Source organism: Aquarana catesbeiana, linkage group LG03 (assembly GCF_042186555.1).
Source record: "Aquarana catesbeiana isolate 2022-GZ linkage group LG03, ASM4218655v1, whole genome shotgun sequence".
In the NCBI taxonomy this organism is placed as follows: domain Eukaryota; kingdom Metazoa; phylum Chordata; class Amphibia; order Anura; family Ranidae; genus Aquarana; species Aquarana catesbeiana.
The window spans coordinates 384,534,804-384,561,779 of NC_133326.1; the positions used below are offsets into that span (position 1 = coordinate 384,534,804).

Below are 26,976 nucleotides of genomic sequence, written 5' to 3' on the forward strand. Positions count from 1 at the left end.
CTCAGCGCATTATGACTGGTTCATCTTGATTTCTCTCAAATTTGCACATCCCCTGTTCATGAAAATATTGACAACAAGATGTACATGAAAATTCTAAAAAAAAATATAAAAAACAAACCCCTCAGGCACCACTGTAGAGAGTCATGAGGACATCCGGACTTACTGATCCCAGGAGGGGAGGTGAAGAGGGAAAGCACTCAATTGTGAAGGAACAGTTGTTGAGAGCGACTATCTGATCTGCACAGCAACTGACTGCACAGTCAAAGTCGGTTGCTGCATGAAATGAATGACACTAATAACTGTGGATTACTGGACTTTTTTTTTCTATGAAAAGGGCATAAATGGTGCTATTTATAGTTTCAGAATTGTCTTTAATTTGTAATACTTTTTCTGGACACAGATGCACGTTCAGCCACTTTCTATCATCTGCTGGCTTACTATAGGTTAAGACCAAGGTGCATGCCATCTCATGGACTTAGCTATGTAATTTACATCTGCCAGTTTTACTAAACACAGGGGGTACAGCTATCACTATACTCTCAGGGCTCTGACAGGACATATGCTGCATTCTCATACAGCAACAGCTCTATCTGCTCCTTCTGTCCATTCACAGAAGGCTTTGTATTTTGTGAATGGGTTCACATAATACAAACAAAACACTCTGTAATTGGGTAGAAAGAGGGGAGTATCAAGCACAGTGGCTGCATAAGACTCTGCAGCTGCAGGAGCTTGACCAGAAGATCCAGCATCAGAGTGGCAGAAGTATGGCAATAGCTATGCTCCCAACCCTCAGTAAAAATGCAATTTATAAATCAAAAGATAAGTCCATTAGGTGGCATAAACCTCATTAGACTTACAGTGTTTGTAACTTTAACAAATAAATCACTGCCAGTTCCTCAATTGCAGTGATATGCAATTAACGGACCTCCAGCTGTTGCAAAACTACAAGTTCCATCATGCCTCTGCCTCTGGGTTTCATGTTTGTGGCTGTCAGAGTCTTACTATGCCTCATGGGACTTGTAGTTCTGCAACAGCTGGAGGTCTGTGAATTGCATATCCCTGCTGTACTGTATGCAGCCAAACCACATCGTCTAAGTGTTTTTTTAAAAACTAAGCCTCTAAACACCTTTTTCCAGGCCGATCACGTGACTTCCGGCCACTCTCCAACTTTGATGTATGGGCTACAACAGGAGGGGCCGAGATCTTCCTCTGATGTCAGCTAGGGAGTTCACATGACTGCTGTGCTGGCCGCTCAGCCCCTCCTGCAGTAGGCCTGGACTGGAATAGGACAGTGGCTGGGAGTCACGTGACCGTCCTGAAGAATGTATTTAGAGGCTTTGTCTTCGGCTTACACAGTGTGGTATGCCTGGATAAAACAGAAGGGCAGAAGTGACAATTTTAAAACTTTTCTTTACTACTAATAGCGGCAGGAGGGGTGGAGGGGGGGGTGGAGGAGAGTTTGGATGACGGAGGCACGTACACTGATCACAGCAATCAGGACTCAGCAGCCATGATTACCGTGATCAGTACACAGAGGGGGACACAGGAAAGGGCAGGATCAGTCAGGTTTTTTACAGTTCAGAAAGGGGCAGGTTAGACAGCACATGCACTGTGCTGTTTAATCTGCTAAAAGGGAACAGGAGCTTTTTTTTTTTTGCTTTTTTTTTTTTTTAGGGTTACAAACATTTTAACCCCAAGTAAGCTAGAACATTATAGAAAGTGGCTGTATTCCTGGAGTTCAGCTTTAACATATTTATATATTCAAATATGAACTAAAGTTTTGACAAATTAACTGTTTTTCAAATTATTTTATATAACATAACATGACCTCAGTTGTCAGAAGATTTTACAGTGAGTTTAGGAAGCGTTAAGATGAGCTCTTTAGCAGATGAGATACTAATAGTATAACAATAATGAGGTATTGAAAGGGGTTGGATGATTTTCCCCTTCTCCCAAAAAACAGACACAGATTGTGATAAAATGTACTTTTTGCTGCTTGGCTAGCCTGGGGTTGGACTAAATTTTCTTTTAGAGGCACTGATTTAGACAGTGTGTGCATTGGGTGCAGGACAATAAGTGGCCATAGTAGTCTGGTTAGCACATGCATACATAATAGGCAGCAGCATGAGAGGAGAGAAGGCCAAGCAGTGAAGACTACATTTTATGCCATCTAAAGTTTAAAATAACATACCCATTATTGAGACAGAGTTCTGGGGTGCTGGGAGCATGATTTTTATTTAAAGGTACATCTTTTTAGACCAATTGTGATTTTTAGGTTCCTGTGGAGTTCATTTACTAAACTTGAAGAGTGCAAAATCTGATGCAGCTGTGCATGGTAGCCAATCAGCTTCTAACTTCAGCTTGTTAAGATAAGCTTTGACAAAAAAATGGAAGCTGATTGGTTTCTATGCACAGCTGCACCTGATTTTGCATGCTCCAGTTTTAGTAAATCAACCCTACTGTACCTAAGAAAAAAAGTTACTTTATATATATGATTATGTAAAAAATCTAATAATCATACTCATAACTATATGTAATAGTTCCCAAACCTGCATAGACATTGAGATGTTACTTTGTATAACCACATATAAGATCCCTTTTTAAAGGCACCTAACTGCCAGCCGTTGATAGTTTAATTTTCTGAGATTACTACACTACTATAAATAGTCAGCTATGTGTTAGAAAATTTCATCTCTAAATATGCCACCTTCTCCAAACATCTTCTGTTCTGATTATCTCCTGAAACATTTTTATATTTACACATATACTGTATGCCCTTAAAGCAGTATTAACCCCAAAAGCAAACATTTATTATGTTGCATATTACCAATTCTTAGATGTGATGGCTATATTAAGCCGGCCATAGACGGTTCAAATCACGATTGGTTGGATTAACTTGGGTATAACCAGCCCGCAGGATTTTTCATGTGAATATTGCTAGCGGCTGTTAAAGCCGCTGTGGTAATGCTCTGTAACCGCACCTATAGCATTTATGGCGTGTTAGTGAAGCATTTATAAAGTGTTAGCTAGGTGCTGGGGAAGAGGCCGTGGAAGTTCCTGTATCCCAGAATGCACTGAGAAATATTTAGAGAACAAGGACAGAGCAGCTCCAGCCATTTCCTACTCATACAGAGCAGCAGTGTGGTAACACCATTAGCTTCCATGTGCAGGCAAAAGCATCAACCAGCCAGCAATAATGACAGTGCCAGGCAGGAGCAGAGGCATTGAGCATTATGGCAAGTGGCAAAGCTTTATGTTTCAGCAAAAATTAGCTGGACCAAGCCAAGTGTCAAAGAGATCAAAGTATACAAATCCATCTTGCAGAGAATTGAAAAAAATGTCTGCTATCACACCAGAACCCAACTACACCTCAAAGTAGATAATTTCCTCTACATCACTTCCCCTACATCACTTCACCTTTAAGCATTTCCACTAGAAAAGCAACACTTTCATGGGCATTTATTCAAGCATTCTTGAAGCGTCTTCAACGCTTCATAAACACAGTGAAAACACATCACAAACACATAATAAATGCTATAGACGGGTTAATGAGCATTGCTTTGTTCTTCATAATAAACACACGTGAGAATGAGCCCAAACAGTATGGCATCATTGTCTAAAGCACTCCTGTGAGTAAATGGTGCTTGATGCTGTACCCACAGATGGTCCTTGAAGATCTGGACTCACAGAAAATGGGTTGAATGATGCTAGGCATCATTCAACCCAAAAGAGGACTAGCGCTGGGCCAAGGAGAAGGATACATGGGGCATTGCTGGAAAGTGGAGAGGATGAGCAATACTTTGCAAGGATTATATATATATATTATATATATATATATATATATACTGTATATACATACACACACACACACACAGTAGGGTTCATCTATATACATACATATTTATGCATATATCATGTAGCCTCCCTGACGGTATTCCCGAGTGTGGCTCGGGGTTAAATTTCAGCACCATTAGCGGTAACCCCGAGCCACACTCGGGATTGCATTCATTGCAGGATCCTGGTTCGGTATACTTACCTTGTCCCCAGGATCCTGCAATGTCCCCCCGCTGTGTCTGCGGGCTTTGTCCTTGTCCCGAAGCCTCTCTGTGCCAGGCTCCGTTCCCTGCGAGCGTCGCGACGCACGGGGGCGGAGCCTGGTGGCAAATTCAAAAAATGTAAAAATCATAACACATACAGTACTGTAATCGTACAGATTACAGTACTGTCTGAAATCACTTCACATCCCTTTTGTCCCCAGTGCTTTCTCCAATGCCCTGCATGCAGTTTTATATGATATATACTGTTCTTTCTGCCTGGAAACTTGAGATTGTTCATAGCAACCAAAAAGTGTCCCTTTACGTCAAAAGTGGCTTTAGACCAGCTAGAAAACAGCGATAGTAAATTAGAACACTTGCAGAATTGAGCGATAGTGAATGGTGGGGAAATTTATTTTATTATTATTATATTATTATTTTTTTTAATTATTTATATTTATTTATTATATTATAATTTATGATTTTGTGTTTCAAACTTCATCATGCCCGGGATGTCTACTAGACTCTTGTTTGGACAGATTTAAGTGTGTTATTGTTAAGAATTACAGGCCTACAATATAAAACGCCAAATTTCCATGCAAAATAATTGTACCGCTTTCAGCACCTAAAATCCGAAATAATCATATCGCCAGGGAGGTTAAAAACATACAGTATATATAGAAATTATACCTTTCCATGAAATGTTGGTATTTTTACCAATATTTTTAAATACATATATGTTTGCTGTTTTGCTCGCCACATAATTTCATTCTCTTTAGCCAGACTTGTGATACACAAACCTCTGCCACACAGCATATGCTGTATTGGATCATAATTGCTGGAAGGACATTGTTAATTTAAAGTACTGTAGACCCTTCATTTTGGCAAATGATGGGAGTAATCAGAAAGAGGAAGTGCTAGCAGCTACTAGACAGGCTCGTTAATAAAATATATTTTCCGAAAAATGTAACTACACATGCCAACTCTGCATCAGCGGAAAGTTCCATTTCATGTGAATGTGAGGGAGAAACCACCCATAATAATTCAATTAATTACAGAACAAAGAGAAATAAATACAAAGCTTAGATTAAGTACCTTGCATAATACAGTTGATAGTAATCACAAAACAGTGGGGTTGATTTACTTTTTGCACTCTACAGTTTTAGCACATCAACCCCACTGACATCTGCGGAACGTTTTATAGCCCTGGAAGTTTTAAGTATAAAATAAATGTCCATGTAATGTATTTTGTTTTAGTATTCTATCTTTTTTCCACAGATTAATCACCTTTGTTTGAAAAATGTTATATCCCTGTTATTGAAGTGACAGCCCCAGTATAAAAGGTTTTTTTTAGGGGGAAAATGCTGAAATTAGTGTGATCTCTTCCTAAAGTAGTATTAAACCTTTAAGTGTTTTCAAATACATGGATTCTTAGCAACATAAGTCATCACCTGATTCACAATTTTGTTGCAATGTTGCCACAATACACTTACATTATAAGCAATGCATTGTCACCAGCTCCAGGTTGTCAACTCTGCTTCCCTGAACTTCTGCGCCCTGAGTACTGCACATGCATAGTGCACTAGGGACAGTGGAAGCTCCAGCCAATGGCAATCACTTGCACATAGCAGCTTGCCGCTGGGGCTGTTCACTTCTAAGGACATAAGGAGACTCATCCACAGTAGCAACAGGGAGCATGGTTGCAAAGGTGGCTCCATGACAACCTGTAGAGGGATGGAACAACTTGAAGATAGAAACAAGTGAAGATGGGGTCTTGGAGACATCCAATGCCAGGCACCCACAGGCTACTGCACTATGCCATTTTTACATTTGAAGGGTTTAAAAATATTTTATGGTGAGGTTGGGACAAGGAGTGTCTTTGCCTGAAAGCTCATGCTGCCCCCGAAATTGCATCATCTGTGCCTTGGTATGTGGACATGTAACCAACAATGTTTAAATCTCTGCACAGATGCTTTTGCAGCTAACTTGGGGGTTCTGTTACATATTCTAGTTTCAAGGTAGATAGACCTTCAGGGTGGGGAAAGGATGTGGGGGGCCCAGTTTAAGGAACTTTGTACATGAGCAAGGTTAAACTGTAAAAGTAGGGGCTATTGTTTATACTGGAGTTCCACATTAAATCTGGAGTATTATGTATAAAATATTTGTTTCCAGTCTACCAAGTGACATGCCTTAATTTAATTGTTCATTTGGCATTACTTTTTTCTTGCTTCAACCGGGTAAATAGGCTGTGGGTGTTTCTCTATAACTACCTGTACTGTGTGGAGTATTTGTATAAACTAGGGGAGAGTCATAACTTCGTGTTCCCTCTGTGAAGACCAAAAACAATGAAGAATCACGCACTTAGAGGAATCAAGTCTGGTTATTTATGTGGTTGGCACAATGCTAACATTTACACAAGTACATATGAATATTAGTATGTTTGCTAGGGCTCCAGGAAACCGAAGTCATGGTAGAGACACATGTAATACAAACAGTCTATATTATAGCTGAACAGATATGATAATGCACAAAATATTGCAGCTTTGTAATTAGTAATACATAATTAAATATAGTGGGTTTTTTTTTTTTTTTTTTTTTTTTTTTTTAATATAAGCAGTTGTAAGTTTAACCTGGTATAAGCCTTTTGCAATTCCTGTACAGAGACTTTAGAATGGGAAAGGAAGAAGCAACAAAGAAGCCATCAGAAAGTAGAGTGAAAAAAAATATATACTCAGTATTGTGCTGCCTCACCTTTCACAGTCAGTCATGGGCTGGGCAGGCAAGGGTGACCTGGGCTCAGTGGAAGTGAGTTGAATGATGTTACCCATCACACTGAGGATTTCTGTGGGTAGAAAATAAGTTGTAATGACTGCAGGGAAATTTGTTTTTCAATCTTTTAATCATCTATTCATTGTTATCTTGTTATCGTTTTCTAGAGTTCTGCTTTAACTGCTTAACCTTGTCTCCATTGTAAGTTACACCTCATGCTTAACAGTTACATGTACCATATGCAAAGCTGCACCTAGACAGAGCAATTTATTAAAGCAGTTTCTAGAGGGGATTAGTTTAATGGAAACTGGGAACTTGTTGCCCACATTCCAGGCTAACCCTCGTCATACATTCTGTAAGGCTGAAGCTCTTCTAATTAGGATTCTGCAGGCGTTGGAGACATTCTCTTTCAGACTTCTGAATGCTCTCATTTCTGTGCTATTTTCTACTGTTTAAAGCATAAATAAATCTTACATATTGATTTTATGTTTGCAGTACTTCATAACAAGTTCATTGACTTACTATGTTTATAGTTGCTAAATACCATTAAATTACTTGCTATCATAAAAGCATAAGTATATACTGTATTTCATGTAATATATATATATGTATATATATATATATATCATTAAAGAATATTATACAGTAACTATTTTTAACCCACTTTAACTACAGCTTATATTCATTCAGTCATATAGATATATAGATATACATACCATACATGCAAATGGTATTAGGGCTTATTATTGGGGTTTATTAACGGTGCAGAAAATGATAATAATTAGCCAGTGCAATTACCATAGTAATCAATCAGATTTAGGTTTATTAAAGACAAATTAGCAAAATATGAATTCTCGTTGGCGGCTGAGGGTCACTGCACTATGAACATTGTCCTCTCAGATGCTGAAGAAGTCCATATTAATTGAGTATAATGTCTAGTTTTGCACCAGTGCTTATCCTTTGCCTTCTGATAGTATACACATGTATGACGTTGGAGTGTTTCTAGATATAGTAAGGAAACAGTGGGGACACAGCTTATACCATTTCCTAAATAATAAAACAACATCAATTATATATAACAAAATGGCAATAAAATGCACTTTCTGGATTCCATGTTCACCTATTTTTCACATTGTCTAAACTAAGAACTGCTCTTGTTGTCCATAACAGCCAATGAGATTTTTTCTTTCATTCACCCAAATAGCACTGTAAAAAAATAAGCTGAGAATCAGATTTTTCACCATAGACAAAAAGAATGGGCCTTCCTTCAGACACTTTAATAAATAAAGCGTGCAGTATTTTGTGCAGCTCTAGTGTAACAGAAAACAACAAATCCAAAATCATCTTAAATTATTTGGACAATTTGAAGTAAATAAAATATGTGATCTAGGGTGTGCCCAAAGTTTGGCACGTAAGCAGCTTCTGCCTGAAGATCTGTTGCCATTAGAAAATCCTGATCTTAATTCTCTTCAGCCATCCTCCACAACTGGGTCAACATCCCAATGCCTGCCTCATCTACTGCCATGCTGAAAATTGGACAGCATATGTCAAAAAAACAAAAAACAAAAAACAATATACCTTACATGCTTTGCCTATTTATCAGACCAAAATGGCGGTGGCCCTGCAGCTCCACATTGCCTATACTAAACCAATGGCATCTTTCTTTTTCCCCCCCGTGCAAAGGATGAACAGCTGCCCAAAGAAGCAATGCTTACACACATTATGCAGGTGATCCAGCAATGCCAGTGTGACAGACCTAGCCGGGAGAGAGACTTTTGAAGGGGACTGTATGCTAGCCTCTTGCCGATCGATCGGGGGCCCTTGCATTTGGGGGAACGGTGCTCTTTGTGAGCTGTATGCCTGGGGACCCTTGAGGTGGTATTACTGTGGATTCGGGTCCTGGTCCCCCAGGACACACAGACTCTGGGGACCCTGGATTTGCCATATTGGAATAGTGGCTGATTCATAATGCTGAGACAGATACTGTTAGGAGATGCTGATGTAAATTCCAACACCTGTCTATTGTCTGCTAAAATGTGTATTGTAAATAAGTCTACTATGGGATCTAAGAGTCATTAGATCCCCATTGTTATTTGTGTTAATTAACTCTGCTATTGTGTGAAGAAGAGTCTATGTTGATTGTGATAATGTTGATTGGATTTTCTGAACTACAAGACGGCTAGTCTGGCCTAACAGTCATGTCTGAGTCATCTAGGCTGTCTAAAGGGATTAGTTAATTAGCTCATGTTAATTAGGTTAATTAGGTTACAGCTGTATTGCTAGAGTAATATGAGCAGGAGGTCTGCACCTCCACTTTGAGTGTATAAAAGCTTGTATTTTGCAATAAAAGAGATTCCTGTTTGAACTTACATACAGCCTGCCTGGTGTTTGTTCTGAGCTACACAACTGGGTTAGAACGGCACATAGCTGAAGTTCTAATCCCGGAGCATTGGCTGACCAAACCATCAGACGTTGCAATCTGATTCAATAGCTGCAGAGGAGTGTCGGGAGAGTGGAACCGAGCGAGAAAGGGGCTTGTTACAGCCAGTTATCCTTAACCACACACATAGACACCCTCAGGGTAGATGTCTCTAACCCAAAAGATGATGTGCATAAGATCAGGTACAGGATATCCAATGCAGAGCAATGCATTAACACTCTGGAAGTTGATTTGAACCCCATGTCAATTACAAATATCACTTCTGATCATAATGCACAGGTCGCTAAATTGAGAGATCTGGAAAATTGCCTATGCAGAAATAACTTGCACATATTAGGTATTTAACCACTTAAGGACCAGCCGCTGCAGTTATACTGTGGCAGGTTGGATGCCCTGCGCGAATCGCCATCATGGTATTTCGACCGCTTTAAGAGCTCTGGGGGGCACACGCGCCCGCGGTGCGTGTGCTCGGCGGATGCGATGTATGCCAGGCACTTGTGATCGCTCCTGAGAAAGACAGAACAGAGATCTTGTCAATGTAAACAGACAGGAGAGAGGAGACAGATCTGTTGTTCCTACTGTTTAGGAATAGGGATCGGTCTCCTCCTTCAGGCAGTCCCATCCCCCCACATTTAGAAACACTCCATAGGACACACATATAACCTTTTGATCGCCCCTAGTGTTAACCCCTTCCCCGCCAATGACATTTATACAGTAATCAGTGGCTATTTTTCGCTCTTTGTAAATGCCAATGGTCCCAAAAAAGTGTCAAAAGTGTCCGATCTGTCTGCCGCAATGTTGCAGTCCTGCTAAAAATAGCTGATCACCGCCATTACTAGTAAAAAAAAAAAAATAAAATAAAAATGCAATAAATCTATCCCCTATTTTGTAGATGCTATACATTTTGCGCAAACCAATCAATATACGCTTTTTGTGATTTTTTTTTTTACCACAAATATGTGGAAGAATACATATTGGGCTAAACTGAGGAAGAAATTTGTCATAAGCCTAGGCTAATGACCAGATAAGAAAGAGAAAGTGGGCTGTATAAGGTATTTACTGGCAGAAAAAAAAATGTTTTACTATCCAAAGTTAAAAAAACAAGGGCAGAAGATTTAAAGTGTTTGTTAACTCAACATGATAACTTCCTGCCAGCCCCTCTATTATAGGCAGGCATAGCACACTGTATACGTCTTTTCTAAAAATGAGGATTGTAAATACCCTTTTAGGGTGATCTTCAGGCCGGTCGAAGTAACTTACGGCCGCTTTACAGCTCCGATACATGGCTACTGCAGGAGGGCGGAGATCTCCCTCTGATATCAGCTGGGGTGGTCACGTGGCCGCTCAGCCCCTCCCGCAGAAGCCCTGTCTCAGAGATGTAAAGCAGCTGCTGGCCTGAAGATCAAACAATCCTGGTTTTTAGAAAAAATGTACACATTGTGGTATGCCTGCCTATTATAGAGGGGCTAGCAGTGACCATTGTACGTTTTTTACTTGTACTAATAGCAGCGGGGATGGGGGGGGGCGGAGACAGAGACACTGAACATGGAGCTGACAGGCAGGGAGGAGGGGGTGAGAGGGAGAGAGGAGATCAGAAAGCAGGGCTGCGGATTATGGAGGTTTATCGTGGTCAGCGCAGAGAGGGGGATACAAGAAGTAGGAGGATCAGGCAGGTTTTTTACAGTTTAGAGAGGGGCAGATTACACAGCACAAGCACTGTGCTGTTTAATCTGCCTTAAGGGAACAGTATCTGATTTTTTTATTGGGTTAAAAAACACTTTAAGAGATGGAAATTTGAAAAAATTACTGAAGGTTCGCTTTAAGTTTCTGAAAGGTTCTGAGGGTTGCAACCCAAAGGAGTTCCTGGAGGTCCTAGAATTTCCCTACAACTTCCTGTACATGGTGGTGGCTTTGCTCTTTCAGATTTGCAAGCATACAATTTTGCTCTTCAACTAAACTACATTGGTAGTTGTTTTCGAATCTTAAAGCAGTATTAAACCCAATAGCAAACATTTAATGTTTAAAGTTAAATGTTGCAGCTTACCAATTTTTAGATGCAATGACTGATTTCGTTTTCTTATTTAGGCTTTCCTTTATTTTCATCTGGCGATCTGGCCAGTATGTCTGTTGTTTTTCAATAGAATAAGCTCAGTTACAGAGATGACACAAACTATTTACCACTGATTGGGGTGCTTACAATAATCAGTTTTATTTATTTATGTAAAACCTTTATCCCAAAAAGAAAAATAAATGTTTGCTGTAGCTGCTTATAAAGTGTTAGCTGGAGTTTAGCTTAAACTTGTAGTGTATTTAAAGCGGACTTCAGTAATTTTTTCAACTTTCCATCTATTAAATCTTCTGCCCTTGTTGTTTTAAATTTGGATAGTAAAACATTTTTTTTCTGCCAGTAAATACCTTATACAGCCCACTTCGTGTTTCTTGTCTGGTAAAAAGCCTAGGCTTATGAGATCATGCACAGCTCTCCCTCTCACTCTCGTGAGAGTTTGCCAGGAAGGGGGGGGGGTAAGTCATAAGAGGGCCAATGGGAGCTGCAGAGCTGGAGGTGTGCCTCTGTGTGTCTGTGTAAATCCAGGAAGTAAACAGGCAGCAGCTTCAGCTGCCCACAGTTAAAATGATTGCAGCCGGACTCAGTGGAGGGAGACTTCTGCAGCATATTTGGCGAATGCAGAATCACAGTATATATAAAATAATATGCAAAGTGGTTGGAGAGAAGCTTCAGAATGGCAAAAATGTTTTTATTACAAATTATGTGAGCAGACTGCAGTTCCTCTTTAAATCTCCTAGTCTATCTAACAGCCCCTCCCAGGCTGACGGTGCTGCTTTCCAAAGGTGCCCCCATGTTCATTCATTCAGAGTGGGGCCCCTCTAATATGGGAGGTATGTTATTGGTTAGATCACCAGTTGAAAACAGAGGGAAATAAAACATAAAAAAAAAATGCATCCACATCTAATGATTGGTAAGTTGCAATATGTTACATTTTTGGTTATAAGTTTAATACTAGGGATGGGCGAACAGTTCGGCCCGAGCATAAATTTGTGACCAACTTTGGTTGTTCGGCGAACACCGAACAATATGCGGTGTTCGGGCCAAATTCAAAAGCCGCCGGAACACAGTTAAAGTCTATGGGACACTAACATGAAAAATCAAAGTGCTCATTTTAAAGGCTTATATGCTTGGAGACCTGGGTCGTGCCCCAGGGGACATGTATCAATGCAATTTATTTTTTAAAACAGACATTTTTTCGGGAGCAGTGATTTTTTTTAATGCTTAAAGTGAAACAATAAAAATGAAATATTCCTTTAAATATCATGCCTGGGGAGTCTATAGTATGCCTGTAAAGTGGCACATTTTTCCCGTGTTTAGAACAGTACCGCAGCAAAATGACATTTCTAAAGGAAAAATTGTCATCTAAAATTGGTTTCGGCAATATAGATAAAACTCATTGAGAAAAATGGAATGGGTTCCCCCCCAGTCCATTACCAGGCCCTTTGGGTCTGGTATGAATAGTAAGGGGAACCCCAAACCAAAAATTAAAAAAAAATTGCATGGGGGTCCCCCCAAAATCCATACCAGGCCCTTCAGGTCTGGTATGGATATTAAGGGGAACCCTGCGCCAATTTAAAAAAAAAAATTTTTAAATACCAGACCCTTAATTTTAGGGGAACCCAGCGCTAAAATTTAAAATAAAATGGCGTAGGAATCCCCCCCAAAATCCATACCAGACCCTTATCCGAGCACGCAACCTGGCAGGCCGCAGGAAAAGAGGGGGGACGAGAGAGCACCCCCCCTGAACCGTACCAGACCACATGCCCACAACACGTGGTCTGGCCCCAAAGCACCTTGTCCCCATGCTGATGGGGACAAGGGCCTCATCTCCACAACCCTTGCCCGGTGGTTCTGGGGGTATGCGGGCGGGGGGCTTAAAAAGGGAACCCCCAGATCCCGCCCCTCCCATGTGAATTGGTAATGGAGTACATTGTACCCCTACCATTTCACAAAAAAAAGTGTCAAAAATAGTAAAAAAGACAAGAGACAGCTTGGGACAAGTCTTTTATTAAAAGATAAAAAAATAAAAATGTCCCACGATGTCCATTCATCTTCTATCGTGCCACCAACGAGCCGAAAAAAGAAAAAAAAAAAAAAGGAAGGTATTGCATTTATTCAGGAAAATCTTCCCATGCCTGACATTTTCAATCCATTAAGGTGCCTGTTGGGAGACTTTGTAGATGCTACAATGTCACCCATATGTTTGTATTTCTTATGTTTTTCTCCATGTTTACTCTTGTTGCTCATTGTTCTTTGACTAAATGTCCTGCAGTTGAATCTGATGTACACTGTGCAATGAACATGTATGCATAGAAGTATGTGAGACAAAAAACACTGCGCTAAAATAAGGCTAACAAGAGCTGCAGTTCAAATGTGCAATACACAATAATGGGACAAAAACAAAGAAAAAACCTGCGCTAAATCCTCATAACATATGTTAGGGCATATATGAAAAGATGCCCAATTGATTATGGAAGTGTATGTGAATCCTCGAAAATTAAATTGAATAGCACACAAATCAATAGTGAACAGTCAATATCATGAAATAAAAATCACAAAAATGTCAAAAACAGGAACACATCGGTATGGTAACTATATTCAGCCTCTTAGAAAGAGGCTGAATGTAGTTACCATACCAACGTGTTCCTCCTCCAATGAGAGGCTCTTCCTGCTGTGGGGATTCTAGCCATGGAGGCGGTTACTGACCAGGCTCTTTTTTGTTGGTGACTGTGGTTGTGGCAACCCCCTCCTTCCCCATGCACGTCCGTCTACATTGACTGAGTGATGTCCTGATGTTATTGGAAGCCTGAACACAAGGTCCTGTATAACACCTGGTTTGCCTGTCATCTGCCACGTCAACAGAGGGAGGTTCCAACACCTGCCGGTTATCTGGCCCTTGGTCTATCTACGAGCTTATTGAGCTTACTATCTGGTAAGCATGCATTCTTAAAGGTGGAGGATCACTGCAAGGGGTGTCGTTTTCATTTTCCACTTTTAGACACTGATCCCTATGAAGAGCTAATTGGGGACTCTTCCCATCCTTTAGAAGATTTCCTCTTTTGGTTCTGGGACTTTTTTATTTATGGTTCACTATCTTGTGTTTTTGACATTTTTGTGATTTTTATTTCATGATATTGACTGTTCACTATTGATTTGTGTGCTATTCAATTTAATTTTCGAAGATTCACATACACTTCCATAATCAATTGGGCGTTTTTTCATATATGCCCTAACATATGTTATGAGGGTTTAGCACAGTTTTTTTATTTATGCATAGAAGTATGCATAGAAGTTGTGTGCCTTGTTAAATAAAAAGATATTAGTAATAGGGATGAGCTTCGAGTTCGAGTCAAACTCATGTTCGACTTGAACATTGGCTGTTCGCAAGTTCGCCGAACAGCGAACAATTTGGGGTGTTCGCGGCAAATTCGAATGCCGCAGAACACCCTTTAAAAGTCTATGGGAGAAATCAAAAGTGCTAATTTTAAAGGCTTATATGCAAGTTATTGTCATAAAAAGTGTTTGGGGACCCGGGTCCTGCCCCAGGGGACATGGATCAATGCAAAAAAAAGTTTTAAAAATGGCCATTTTTTCAGGAGCAGTGATTTTAATAATGCTTAAAGTCAAACAATAAAAGTGTAATATCCCTTTAAATTTCGTACCTGGGGGGTGTCTATAGTATGCCTGTAAAGGGGCGCATGTTTCCCATGTTTAGAACAGTCTGACAGCAAAATGACATTTCGAAGGAAAAATTCTATTTAAAACTACCCGCGGCTATTGCATTGCCGACAATACACATAGAAGTTCATTGATAAAAACGGCATGGGAATTCAACACAGGGAAACCCCGAACCAAAATTGAAAAAAAAAAATGACGTGGGAGTCCCCCTAAATTCCATACCAGGCCCTTCAGGTCTGGTATGGATATTAATGGGAACCCCGGCCAAAATTTAAAAAAAAAAATGACGTGGGGTTCCCCCTAAATTCCATACCAGACCCTTCAGGTCTGGTATGGATTTTAAGGGGAACCCCGCGCCAAAAAAAAACGGCGTGGGGTCCCCCCAAAAATCCATACCAGACCCTTATCCGAGCACGCAACCTGGCAGGCCGCAGGAAAAGAGGGGGGGACGAGAGTGCGGCCCCCCCCTCCTGAACCATACCAGGCCACATGCCCTCAACATTGGGAGGGTGCTTTGGGGTAGCCCCCCAAAACACCTTGTCCCCATGTTGATGAGAACAAGGGCCTCGTCCCCACAACCCTGGCCGGTGGTTGTGGGGGTCTGCGGGCGGGGGGGCTTATCGGAATCTGGAAGCCCCCTTTAACAAGGGGACCCCCAGATCCCCCCCCGTGTGAAATGGTAAGGGGGTACTTACCCCTACCATTTCACTAACAAACTGTCAAAAATGTTAAAAATGACAAGAGACAGTTTTTGACAATTCCTTTATTTAAATGCTTCTTCTTTCTTCTATCTTCCTTCTTCTTCTTCTGGTTTTTCTGGCTCTTCTGGTTCTTCCTCCGGCGTTCTCATCCAGCATCTCCTCCGCGGCGTCTTCTATCTTCTTCTCCTCGGGCCGCTCCGCACCCATGGCATGGGGGGAGGCTCCCGCTCTTCTCTTCATCTTCTTCTTCATCCTCTTCTCTTCTTCCTTCTTCTCTTCTTCTCTTCTTCGTTTTCTTCTCCGGGCCGCTCCGCATCCATGCTGGCATGGAGGGAGGCTCCCGCTGTGTGACGGCGTCTCCTCGTCTGACGGTTCTTAAATAACGGGGGGCGGGGCCACCCGGTGACCCCGCCCCCTCTGACGCACGGGACATGATGGGACTTCCCTGTGGCATTCCCCGTGACGTCACAGGGAAGTCTTGTCAAGTCACCGTGCGTCAGAGGGGGGCGGGGTCACCAGGTGGCCCCGCCTCCGTTATTTAAGAACTGTCAGACGAGGAGACTCCGTCACACAGCGGAAGCCTCCCTCCATGCCAGCATGGGTGCGGAGCGGCCCGGAGAAGAAAATGAAGAAGAGAAGAAGGAAGAAGAGAAGAGGATGAAGAAGAAGATGAAGAGAAGACCGGGAGCCTCCCCCCATGCCATGGGTGCGGAGCAGCCCGAGGAGAAGAAGATAGAAGACGCCGCGGAGGAGATGCTGGATGAGAACGCCGGAGGAAGAACCAAAAGAGCCAGAAGAACCAGAAGAAGAAGAAGATGAAGGAAGATAGAAGAAAGAAGAAGCATTTAAATAAAGGAATTGTCAAAAATTGTCTCTTGTCATTTTTAACATTTTTGACAGTTTTTTACTGAAATGGTAGGGGTAAGTACCCCCTTACCATTTCACATGGGGGGGGCCAGGATCTGGGGGTCCCCTTGTTAAAGGGGGCTTCCAGATTCCGATAAGCCCCCCGCCCGCAGATCCCCACAACCACTGGCCAGGGTTGTGGGGATGAGGCCCTTGTCCTCATCAACATGGGGACAAGGTGTTTTGGGGGGCTACCCCAAAGCACCCTCCCAATGTTGAGGGCATGTGGCCAAGTACGGTTCAGGAGGGGGGGCCGCACTCTCGTCCCCCCCTCTTTTCCTGCGGCCTGCCAGGTTGCGTGCTCGGATAAGGGTCTGGTATGGATTTTTGGGGGGACCCCACGCCGTTTTTTTTTGTTTTTTTTGGCGCGGGGTTCCCCTTAAAATCCATACCAGACCTGAAGGGTCTGGTATGGAATTTAGGGGGAACCCCACGTCATTTTTTTTTTTAAATTTTGGCCGGGGTTCCCCTTAATATCCATACCAGACCTGAAGGGCCTGGTATGGAATTTAGGGGGACTCCCACGTCATTTTTTTTTTTTAATTTTGGTTTGGGGTTTCCCTGTGTTGAATTCTTATGCCGTTTTTATCAATGAACTTCTATGTGTATTGTCGGCAATGCAATAGCCGCCGGTAGTTTTAAATGGAATTTTTCCTTCGAAATGTCATTTTGCTGTCAGACTGTTCTAAACACGGGAAACATGCGCCCCTTTACAGGCATACTATAGACACCCCCCAGGTACGAAATTTAAAGGGATATTACACTTTTATTGTTTGACTTTAAGCATTGTTAAAATCACTGCTCCTGAAAAAACGGCCGTTTTTAAAACTTTTTTTTGCATTGATTCATGTCCCCTGGGGCAGGACCCAGGTCCCCAAACACTTTTTATGACCATAGGCGTGCGCAGGGGGTGTGCCAGGTGTGCCTGGGCACACCCTAATCACCTTGTGCAGTGCCGATTCCCCCTGCAGCCCGGGTACACAATGTCCCACCCCACCAAATCAAATCTCACATCTAAGAATTGGCAAGCTGCAATATAATGAATATGTCATTTACCAACCCCTTCATTTTCTGAATGAATACAGTGAGGTACCGATCGCTCCTGTGTCCATTCATAATTGAAACATAGTGAAATGTGTTTGTGAAGAAACAGGAAGCTGCTTAGCACAGAGCACTTCCCATTAATTCAGTGTCCAGTGCAGCTGAGGCTGCAGAGAAAGGGACTGGGGAATCTCTGTCCTCACTCCCTTTCTGTGTCTAAAAAGCAAGACATCAGGGGTCTGATTAGACCCCTGATATTTCACCAAAAAAAATATTATAAAAAAAATTAACAAAATTTTAAAAAATATTAATTAAAATAAAAAATGACTGATACTGTTCACTGCCCTACTGATTGCGTCTACTGCTCTCCTGACATTGTCCATGTTTTAATACATTTTTATATGTTTGTTTACATTAATATATAACAGTGTGTGTCTGTGTGTGTATGTATGTCTGTAAACTTTGGGGTGCACACCCTAATGCAATAGTCTGCGCACACCTATGTTTATGACAATAACTTGCATATAAGCCTTTAAAATTAGCACTTTTGATTATTCATGTTCGTGTCCCATAGACTTTAACGGTGTTCGCGTGTTCGAGCGAACTTTTTTCCTGTTCGCATGTTCTGGTGCGAACCGAACAGGGGGGGTGTTCGGCTCATCCCTAATTAGTAACAATACAGCCTGGGTAGAACACTAAGCAAAAGAAAGTGAAGCACTCCCTACTATCTATCTCTATCTATCTCTATATAGATAGATAGATAGATAGATAGATAGATAGATAGATAGATAGATAGATAGATAGATAGATAGATAGAAACTGTATACAGCGCTTCACTTTCTTTTTGTCATTTTTATTTGTAACTAGGGTGGTGATTGCACAGCTACTCTACTTCTGTCTGGATTCTTTTTTCTTTCTTTTTGCATGAATTTTTTAATAGTGCTGTTTTTTTTTAATTATTATTTAAATGTTTTTTTTTTTTTTATGGCGTTGTGAATTGCGTTCTTGGCAGAAGACACCTCCTGTGTAATGTTTAATAGGGGTAAAAGGTTATTGATCTTTTATGAGAAACTAAAGCTGGTCAGTTCATAAGGTTCTCCTCATTTATCTTTAATACACCAAAACAGAAGAGGTCCAGGATCTATAATGTTGCCTGAGAAAATCACAAAATATTTATCGCCTTAACACAAATCTTCGCACAACTGAATTTTTTACATTTACACATTCCACTGTTCTTCAGGAATAGGTGTAAGAAGTAGCACCTTCTCCTATGTACTGTACTAAATAACAAAGCAAAGGCAGCAGGAAGGCTAAGGGGTTAGCACTGTTATCCGTTAAGTCTAGGGTCCTAAACAGTAGCGGCCCATCCACAAGGGGCACACAGGCGCCGTCCCCTTATCCATGCGTCTGGCCCCCTAATCTACATGCAGGGTGCCAGGTGCATGGATTCTAATGGGGGGAGTGTGTTTTTTTTGAAGCATGGGATTAGAGCCAGAGGCTCTAATAGGCTTCAAAAAAGGGTGGGCTCGGGGCGCAGAGCCCACCCAGTTGTGTGACAATAGCGAATGAAAGCGGGTGCACTTTGGCTTGACTTGTATGCTATGTCTGTGATCTACCAGCACCCTCAGATCACTTTCCATAACACGATTCTCTTAGGGGAGCCATTCCTAATCTGTAATTTGCATGTGTATTGTTTAGCACCCAAGTGCATAACTTTACATTTCTCTATATTGAACCACATCTGCCATGTTGCTCCCCAACACCCTATTTTGTCATTCCTGTAATAACGCTGCATCCTGTGCCAAAGTTATTTTGATGCATAATTTGGTATCATCAGCAAATACTGAAATTGGGATTTTCATTTTAACCTCTATATCAATATTAAACAAACTGAACAGCTTTGGCCTCAAGGGGTACACCACTTACAACTTTAGACCATCCAGAGAATGAGCCATTTATCACTACTCTCTAGAACCGTTCAAGTAACCAGTTTCCTATCCATGTACATACAATTTTATCAACTCCAGCAGACCTTATTTTATAGACTAAACATTAATGAAATACAGTATCAATTACCTTAGCAAAATCCACCATCCAATTTCTCACTTACTCCCATAGAATGAGAACAGGTTGGTTTGACAAGAATGGTCTTTCATAAATCCATGCTGGTTGTCACTTATGATACCTTTATTACAGACACATTTCTGTATATCATCCCTTACCATTACCTCAAATATCTTACATACTCTTGATGTTAGGCTGACTGGTCTGTAATTTTCTGTTATGCATCTCAATCCATTTTTGTAAAATGGTATCACATTTGCCCTATGCCAATCAATTGGTACCATTCCAGTCAGTTAAAATCAGAAATATTGGCTTGGCTATAACTGCGCTGAGTTTCCTAAGGTATAAGCCATCTGGACCTGGTAATTTGTTTACATTATTTTCTCCAGTCTCTTTTGTACCTGGTTTTCAGTTAACCACAGAGCTATTTTTGCTGTTAAGGCTATCAAACCAATCTTTTTCATTTGTAAAAAACTGAAGTGAAAAAAAAATTTAATACATCTGCCTTGTTACTGTCGTTTGTGACCAGTTTCCCATGTTTATCCATTATGGGGCTTATCTGTTCTTTCGCAACCTTTTTACTATTGATATAGTTGAAAAAAAACTGGGATTTGTTTTACTTTCAATAGCATTCTTTTATTTCTCGTATTCTATTTTAGCCACCTTGATTGCTCCCTTGTATTTATTGTTGCACTCCTTGTAAATCTGAAATGTCAAGGATTCTACTTTTGTATTTTTAACGGCTTTTTTTTTCCTATTTATTTGTTTTTATACAATAACATTTATCCACCTAGTTTTTAATTTAGTGTTTTATGCTTGTTACCCAATGGAATACAATGACTCACCTTGTATACTATTTGTTGGAAATATTTGGTCCTGTTGACTGTTGTACAGTTGAGATCACAACTTAGTAGAGTTATATTTTTTTGAGATTTATAAATTCAACAGGCTACACTTCCACACCCTACATAAAATGAAAGACACATATTTGCAATAATACATTCGGAGGTAACACACTCCACGTTTTATTTAAATCATGCATTTTAGCTGCTTAGCATGTATATATATATATATATATATATATATATATATATATATATATATATATATATACACTTTACCAGTGTTCAGGCTCCTTTCCCACATTAAAAAATATACTTATGATAATTGCATTCTACGCAAACAACTGGGTTACTTGCGTTAGCATTTTACTTTCCTAGAGACATTTGATTACAAGCTTTATAATGGGGGACTGATGTGAAAAGCTCAATCTTCTTTGTAAATGCTGCACAAAAATTGCCCAAAATCAGTTACAGAAAATATGACATATTTAAACCATATTATAATGACATCAATAGTTTGCATTTATCTCAGTGCCAGTGTTTAATGCAGCGTTGGAACCTTTTAGCGTGACAGCAGAAGCTCTAGCATTTGACATTTAAATAACAGTGATATAGCATTCTGCCAGCTGGGGATGGGGGTAAATCTTGACTTGGAGAGATATTGAGGCTTTGTGTAAATTCGGGGACCTCCCTAGGTATTGATATGAGAACAATGGCAGGTGAACTTTACCAGTAATCTTAGATTAAGAAAAAAGGTTGATCGAGCCATCCCTGATGCCAGCTTTCCAAACCAAGAAAGGTCTCAAGTGGAGATACTGTTTTTTTCTCTATTTACTTTCGGACTGCAATTGTAATGAGTGTTTGCACAGGTGTTTAGAAGTACAATAGACATCATATATATTTTACTTACAAACTCGGCTGTTGATGTAATCAGTGATGAGTAAGCATGATGAGAACTACTGCTATTCTTCACTGCATTGTCGTTTGCCAGGAATGATCTTATTTACGTTGATGATCTTATTTTATTTCTTTGTTTTGATGCCACTGGGTGTGATTGATAATGAATGACTTTAGTTTGCCCTCTGCCTGCAGGTGTGATGGGCGGGCCTGGTCACCAACAGAAGAGCTAAGACAGCCGCCTCGTAAATACAGTCTTGAATCAGAGCTACAGGTAAGAGAGAATCAATAAGCGTTGACCTATAACATCTTTTGATGAGTGAAATCATGAATTTTTTTTCCATGTGCTCTGATTCATTTACATATAATTATATTGTTATTTTGAAAAATGACACATCTATTGAGTTCAAACAAAAGACAAAAAATACAATGAAACATTTTGCACCATCAGAAACCTAAACCCACAGCTGATGCAGAGAAAGGCAAAAAAAAAAAAAAACACTTATGATTCATTTTGCTTCAACAGAAAAAAATCCTTCCTGATCGCCAAAGGAAATTGGGGACTCTCTGGATCAACCATTTACAGTGTTATTTATCTCAAATATTTATAACTAGTTATGTTGTTATATTTAAAAACACCGCCAGCCTGTTTTTTTTTTTTTTTTTTAAGCAATCTACTGAATTGGCTGTGGGAGACTTTTCCACATTCTTCAAATATGGTAATATTCTGGATTCCCGTGTCTTTGACTAATTGTGGTAATGACTCAGATGCCAGGGTGACATCACTGCCAATATATGGTAATGACCATATTTAGTCAATGTTGTCAACTGGGATACCCGGCACTGTGTTTACATTACTGCAGTGCTGATGATCTGCCATTTAGTGAAGAGATTGCAGTGGGCGAACTTTGGCAGGCTCTGGGTGGTGTGTATATCTCCATTTATCTCCTTGTGGGAATGAGTAATAAAGTAATAATGCCCCTGAAGACGCATGTTGATGACGAAACGTGGGCGTTGATGGCGACGCAGGACACGGTGGGACAGTGACACGGCGGCCATCTTTGTGGTTAGAAGCGCTGGACGCTTCACACTGCTGTATACCTTCTTACTAAATGTGAGTGGTTTTTATCTTTTCAATAAATCATCCTTGTTTATGGAGATTGCGCAATGAGCGTTTTCTTTTTATTTCCTACGTACCACGATCTTGAGGTGCATATGCATACTGGAGTATACTTGGTTTAATATCCAGCTACCAAAAGGAGATCTAAAGCCTTCCATTTAGTTCAGAGGGGAATATGTTGGTGCTACTCCATTAGAAGATCGTTGGTTTATTCTATGAAGACTGCCTTTTTTCTACACACGTGTATAACCCATACACTGATGGTAAGGGTCAGTTTGTTTGGGTGTTGGTGACGGTGTTTTTATCTCTCTTCTGTGTCTCTTTTCAATATGGATCTCGCTGATTAGACTATTATTTCTTCCTGACGGAGAGGACTTTTGTTTGACCATATTTATTTTGGTTCTTACTGGGACATTTTTACATTAATATTTTTAGCTCTGCACCATTCCTATTAATAATGGGTACTAATGTACCCTCTACTCTTTCATCTGGGAGGGGCAGATATCTAGAGCCCCCTTTATTATAAAGGGGGCTTCCAGATTCTGCTCTAAGCCCCCCCCAATAGCCCTCACACCCTTTTTGGAGGACTGGATGTGGTAAGGAGGCCCTTGTTCCTCAACAATCTTCTTTTAAAAACTGAAGCTTGGCAATGCATGCGGTTATTAAGTCTATAATCTATCAGAACACATAGATCCCGATGCAGATGCATGTATGATGCATGCCTGTTTTTAGCCTCTAATTACAAAACTTTACATAATCCCAAACAATATCATTTATGTGGGTCAACAAGGTTTTTGTGGGATTATAGCGGTGCCAAAGAAGAGTGAAAAGGACACCTACATATAAAACATATGCATTTTATTTACAAATTGATTAAAAACTGAATCAAAAGATTTTACACATATCACTTCATTGGTCATAAATTTCCATTGCATAATTGGTCATGTGTGAAGTCTGATCCTGGCATGTTTCGCCAAGATTAGCTTCTTCAGGGGTTTTTCAGACCACCACTAGTCAAAAGACTAGAATAGAGATAAATATATATATACCATCAAAAATATCAATACAACACTTTATACAAATCCATTAGGACGTATTTTATTTACATTTTCACCCTGTCCATCTCATTGCAAGCTTACCCAGCAGACCATAAAGGAAGATCACCACAATCATTCATACTCCTAAGGGAGGGGGGCACTGTGCAGCCACAGAGGACACAGAAAGATGAGGCTGTGATAAAAATATGTGTGAACTGTCAATATACAGAAAAACATCTGGACATACCAATTAGTATGTCCAATTAAGGGCCAAAGCTGGCCTCTAATGTTTATTTATCTATAGTGTGGTATTAAACCAAAACAAGAAGAGGACACCTATTTTTAGTGCGACAGCAACCAGCAAATTACTTTTAGTGGCTAAAACAGAGGAGCTATATACTGCTATAATATATGGCTGTGATATTCCATGATATCAATCTGCAAATACATACATATGTGTATACACACGCATATATCTACATCTATACATCTTTTTGGCAGTTGGCTGCAGAGTAGCAACTATTTCCACAGCCAAGTCCAGATAGTACATCAAAGCAATGATATCCAGTTCACCTAATGTCGCAGTTTATCCTCATTTGCCTTTCAGGATAAAGGTTTTATATAAATGAATAAAATCGAATCATTTTCAACACCCCTATCAGTGTTAAATGGTTTGTCTGAACCCCTCCATCCTTGAATGTCATAGCCTTCTCCTTTTTTGGGAGTGTCTAATTACTGTCTGTGCTGGCCAAGATCCTCTGCAACTTCCCATACCTCCCTATATAACATTTTATTTAGAAGCCGGGAAAGCAGCGAAGGGGAATATTAAAAAGTGTCACATGAGTGAGAGTTGAGTCTGCTGGACAGCTGACATCTCATCCAGTATGACTACAACCAATCGGTGGTCTCAAGCCTTTTGGATGTCTACACAGGGGAGGCAAAAACCATGCTAAAATATGTTAAATGTACCTATAATCTTATGGGAAGGTTTGTTTTTAATGTATTGTCGGGTGACAGGGTTTCTAAGCTAATTAGGAAATATGTTTACATGACCCATCATAAAATAGTTTCAGTAAAAAAATGTATTGGGTAATTTAATACAAAAAACTAAGAAAAAAGTAAAAAAGAATGTCTGTCCTTTTTTTTTTGCTCCTCTTGTATGTGCATTAGGATTTTTCAGCACTAGAAATTCTATCTGTTAGTATATCCCAAGCCAAAACTTTAAAATCTGCATCTCTTGTAAATAAAACTGTTTTGACAACATGACTATAGAAACATATGTCACAGTAATACCAGAGCCCCTTGTAAAGGCAATGAGCTGGAGTTCAGTGTAGATGGCATAATTGTTGTGGCAGCAAATTACTGCCATTTGCTAAGTCAAGGTCAAATAGTATCAAAGATCTGGGAGCCTGATAGCATTTTCATGGACTCTAAACTGACATCGGAAGTGGACCTTTCTTGTAACATACAAAATATCTTTCTCCATCTGCTTGCTCCCTTGGGATGCCATATTCAGACTGCAAATATATTGTACACATGCTTTGTCTTGACAGGGGAAATTATAAGTTGTACATCTGTGATTGAAAGCATAGCTGGAGTGTTTTATAAGAACACAGGGAACTGTCACACTGAGAATTTGTAGAGAGGCTACCTACAAAGCTACATGTATCACATTACTATCATTTTGATTGAAGCATCATTTGCATCTATATACATACACGAAAAATATAATACCAATTCACACTGAGAAAATATCTACATTCATTTTTTTTAAAAAAACCTTCAAAACCAAGTGTGACAGCTGTGGGTACACATGGGACATATCTTTAAAGCGGACCTTCAGTCATTTTTTCATCTTTCCATCTATTAAATCTTCTGCCCTTGTTGTTTTAACTTTGGATAATAACAATTTTTTTTCTGCCAGTAAATACCTTATACAGCCCACTTACTGTTTCTTGTCTGGTAAAAAACCTAGGCTTTTGACAACATGCACAGCTCTCTTCCTGGAGTTTTCCAGGAAAGGGGGGGGGGGGGGTGAGTCAAAGGAGGGCCAATGAAAGCTGCAGGGCTGCAGAGCTGGAGGTGTGCCTCTGTGTGTCTGTGTAAATCCAGGAAGTGAACAGGCAGCAGCTTCAGCTGCCCACAGTTAAAATGGTTGCAGCCAGACTTAGTGGAGGGAGATTTCTGCAGCATATTCGTCAGGTACAGAATCACAGTATGTATAAAATAACATGCAAAGTGGTTGAAGGGAAGCTTCAGAATGGCAAAGATGTTTTTATTACAAATTATGTGAGTAGACTGCAGTTCCTCTTTAATTTCTGACTGCTTTGTTCATGTAAGGTTGTTGTTTTTTCTATTGTGCTATGAAATAAACTCCAGGCCTGGGGATTTCCTTTTCAGTTTCCATTTCCTTTACCTATAGAGGAACTTTGAAAACCCAAGAAGCAAATTAAAAACCACGCTTTTATACATTGTACATTAAGTAGCTAGCTTGTAAGACTTGCAGCATTATAAACATGAGTTCATTGCATGGAGTTTGTATGTTTTCCTTGTGTTTCTTTCAGTACCTCAAGTGTATGTAAACCCAATCAATAAAACTTCATATAAGCTTTAAAAGTGTTAAAGTAATTTCAAAGGTCAGTTTTAATACTTTTAATAAAACCTGCAGCTTTCATGTAAGTAATACCTGGTGACCCTGCCACAAAAGTCCTTATTCACATTCTGCCTATTATGTTCAATGATCTGCCTCTGTCTCCCAATTTTTCTCCTGCATTGCCACTCTACATGTTCTTTCAATAAAGACTACCAGTGGCCATGCCAACGTGCTTTGCACATGGTCCAATAATGTCGCCATCAGCTAAGTTGCTGTGAGAAATGTCTCGCAAGTGGCTGTAAAGATGCTACAGGAGATCAGCACTAAGATTCAACAGAGGGTAAAAAAAAAAAAGTGCAAACAACATTTTACCAAGAAAAAAATAGTGATTGTTTATGGAATACAGTGCTTTAGAAAACTAGATACCATTCAGTTAGCATTTACGTGAAGAGTAACTGACATTAATTGCAAAATGTAGTCTTTGAAACTGACTAACTAACTAGTTTCTGCCATATCAAAAAAATCTAAATGTCCCTTTTACTAACCTAGATTCATGGTCACATGATGTTTTGGCCTCTTCTTTTGTGGAGAGGAGGTTCCATCTTCAGGTGTCCACATCAATTCCTATTAACTGGTCAGCGACAGAATCCTTTCAGGATCCAGAAGAGGAGTCTCAGTAGCGATATCAGGAAAATACCACACACTGCTGATTAGATGAGAGAGGGGTGAGATGTAGCGATGGGCGGGGGGGATACATTTTGCTCAGAGATGGGCTTTAAAGTGGTT

At 40.2% G+C, this 26,976-nt stretch overlaps 1 protein-coding gene across 1 annotated transcript in view; it reads left to right on the top strand.

Moving 5' to 3' along the window:
* PDLIM4 (PDZ and LIM domain 4) overlaps window positions 1-26,976 on the top strand; it is a 261,019-nt gene that overhangs the window by 114,359 nt on the left and 119,684 nt on the right. The window contains exon 3 of the mRNA XM_073620680.1: window positions 21,636-21,714. Coding sequence (XP_073476781.1) covers window positions 21,636-21,714 — 79 coding nt within the window. The remainder of the gene's footprint in view (window positions 1-21,635; window positions 21,715-26,976) is intronic.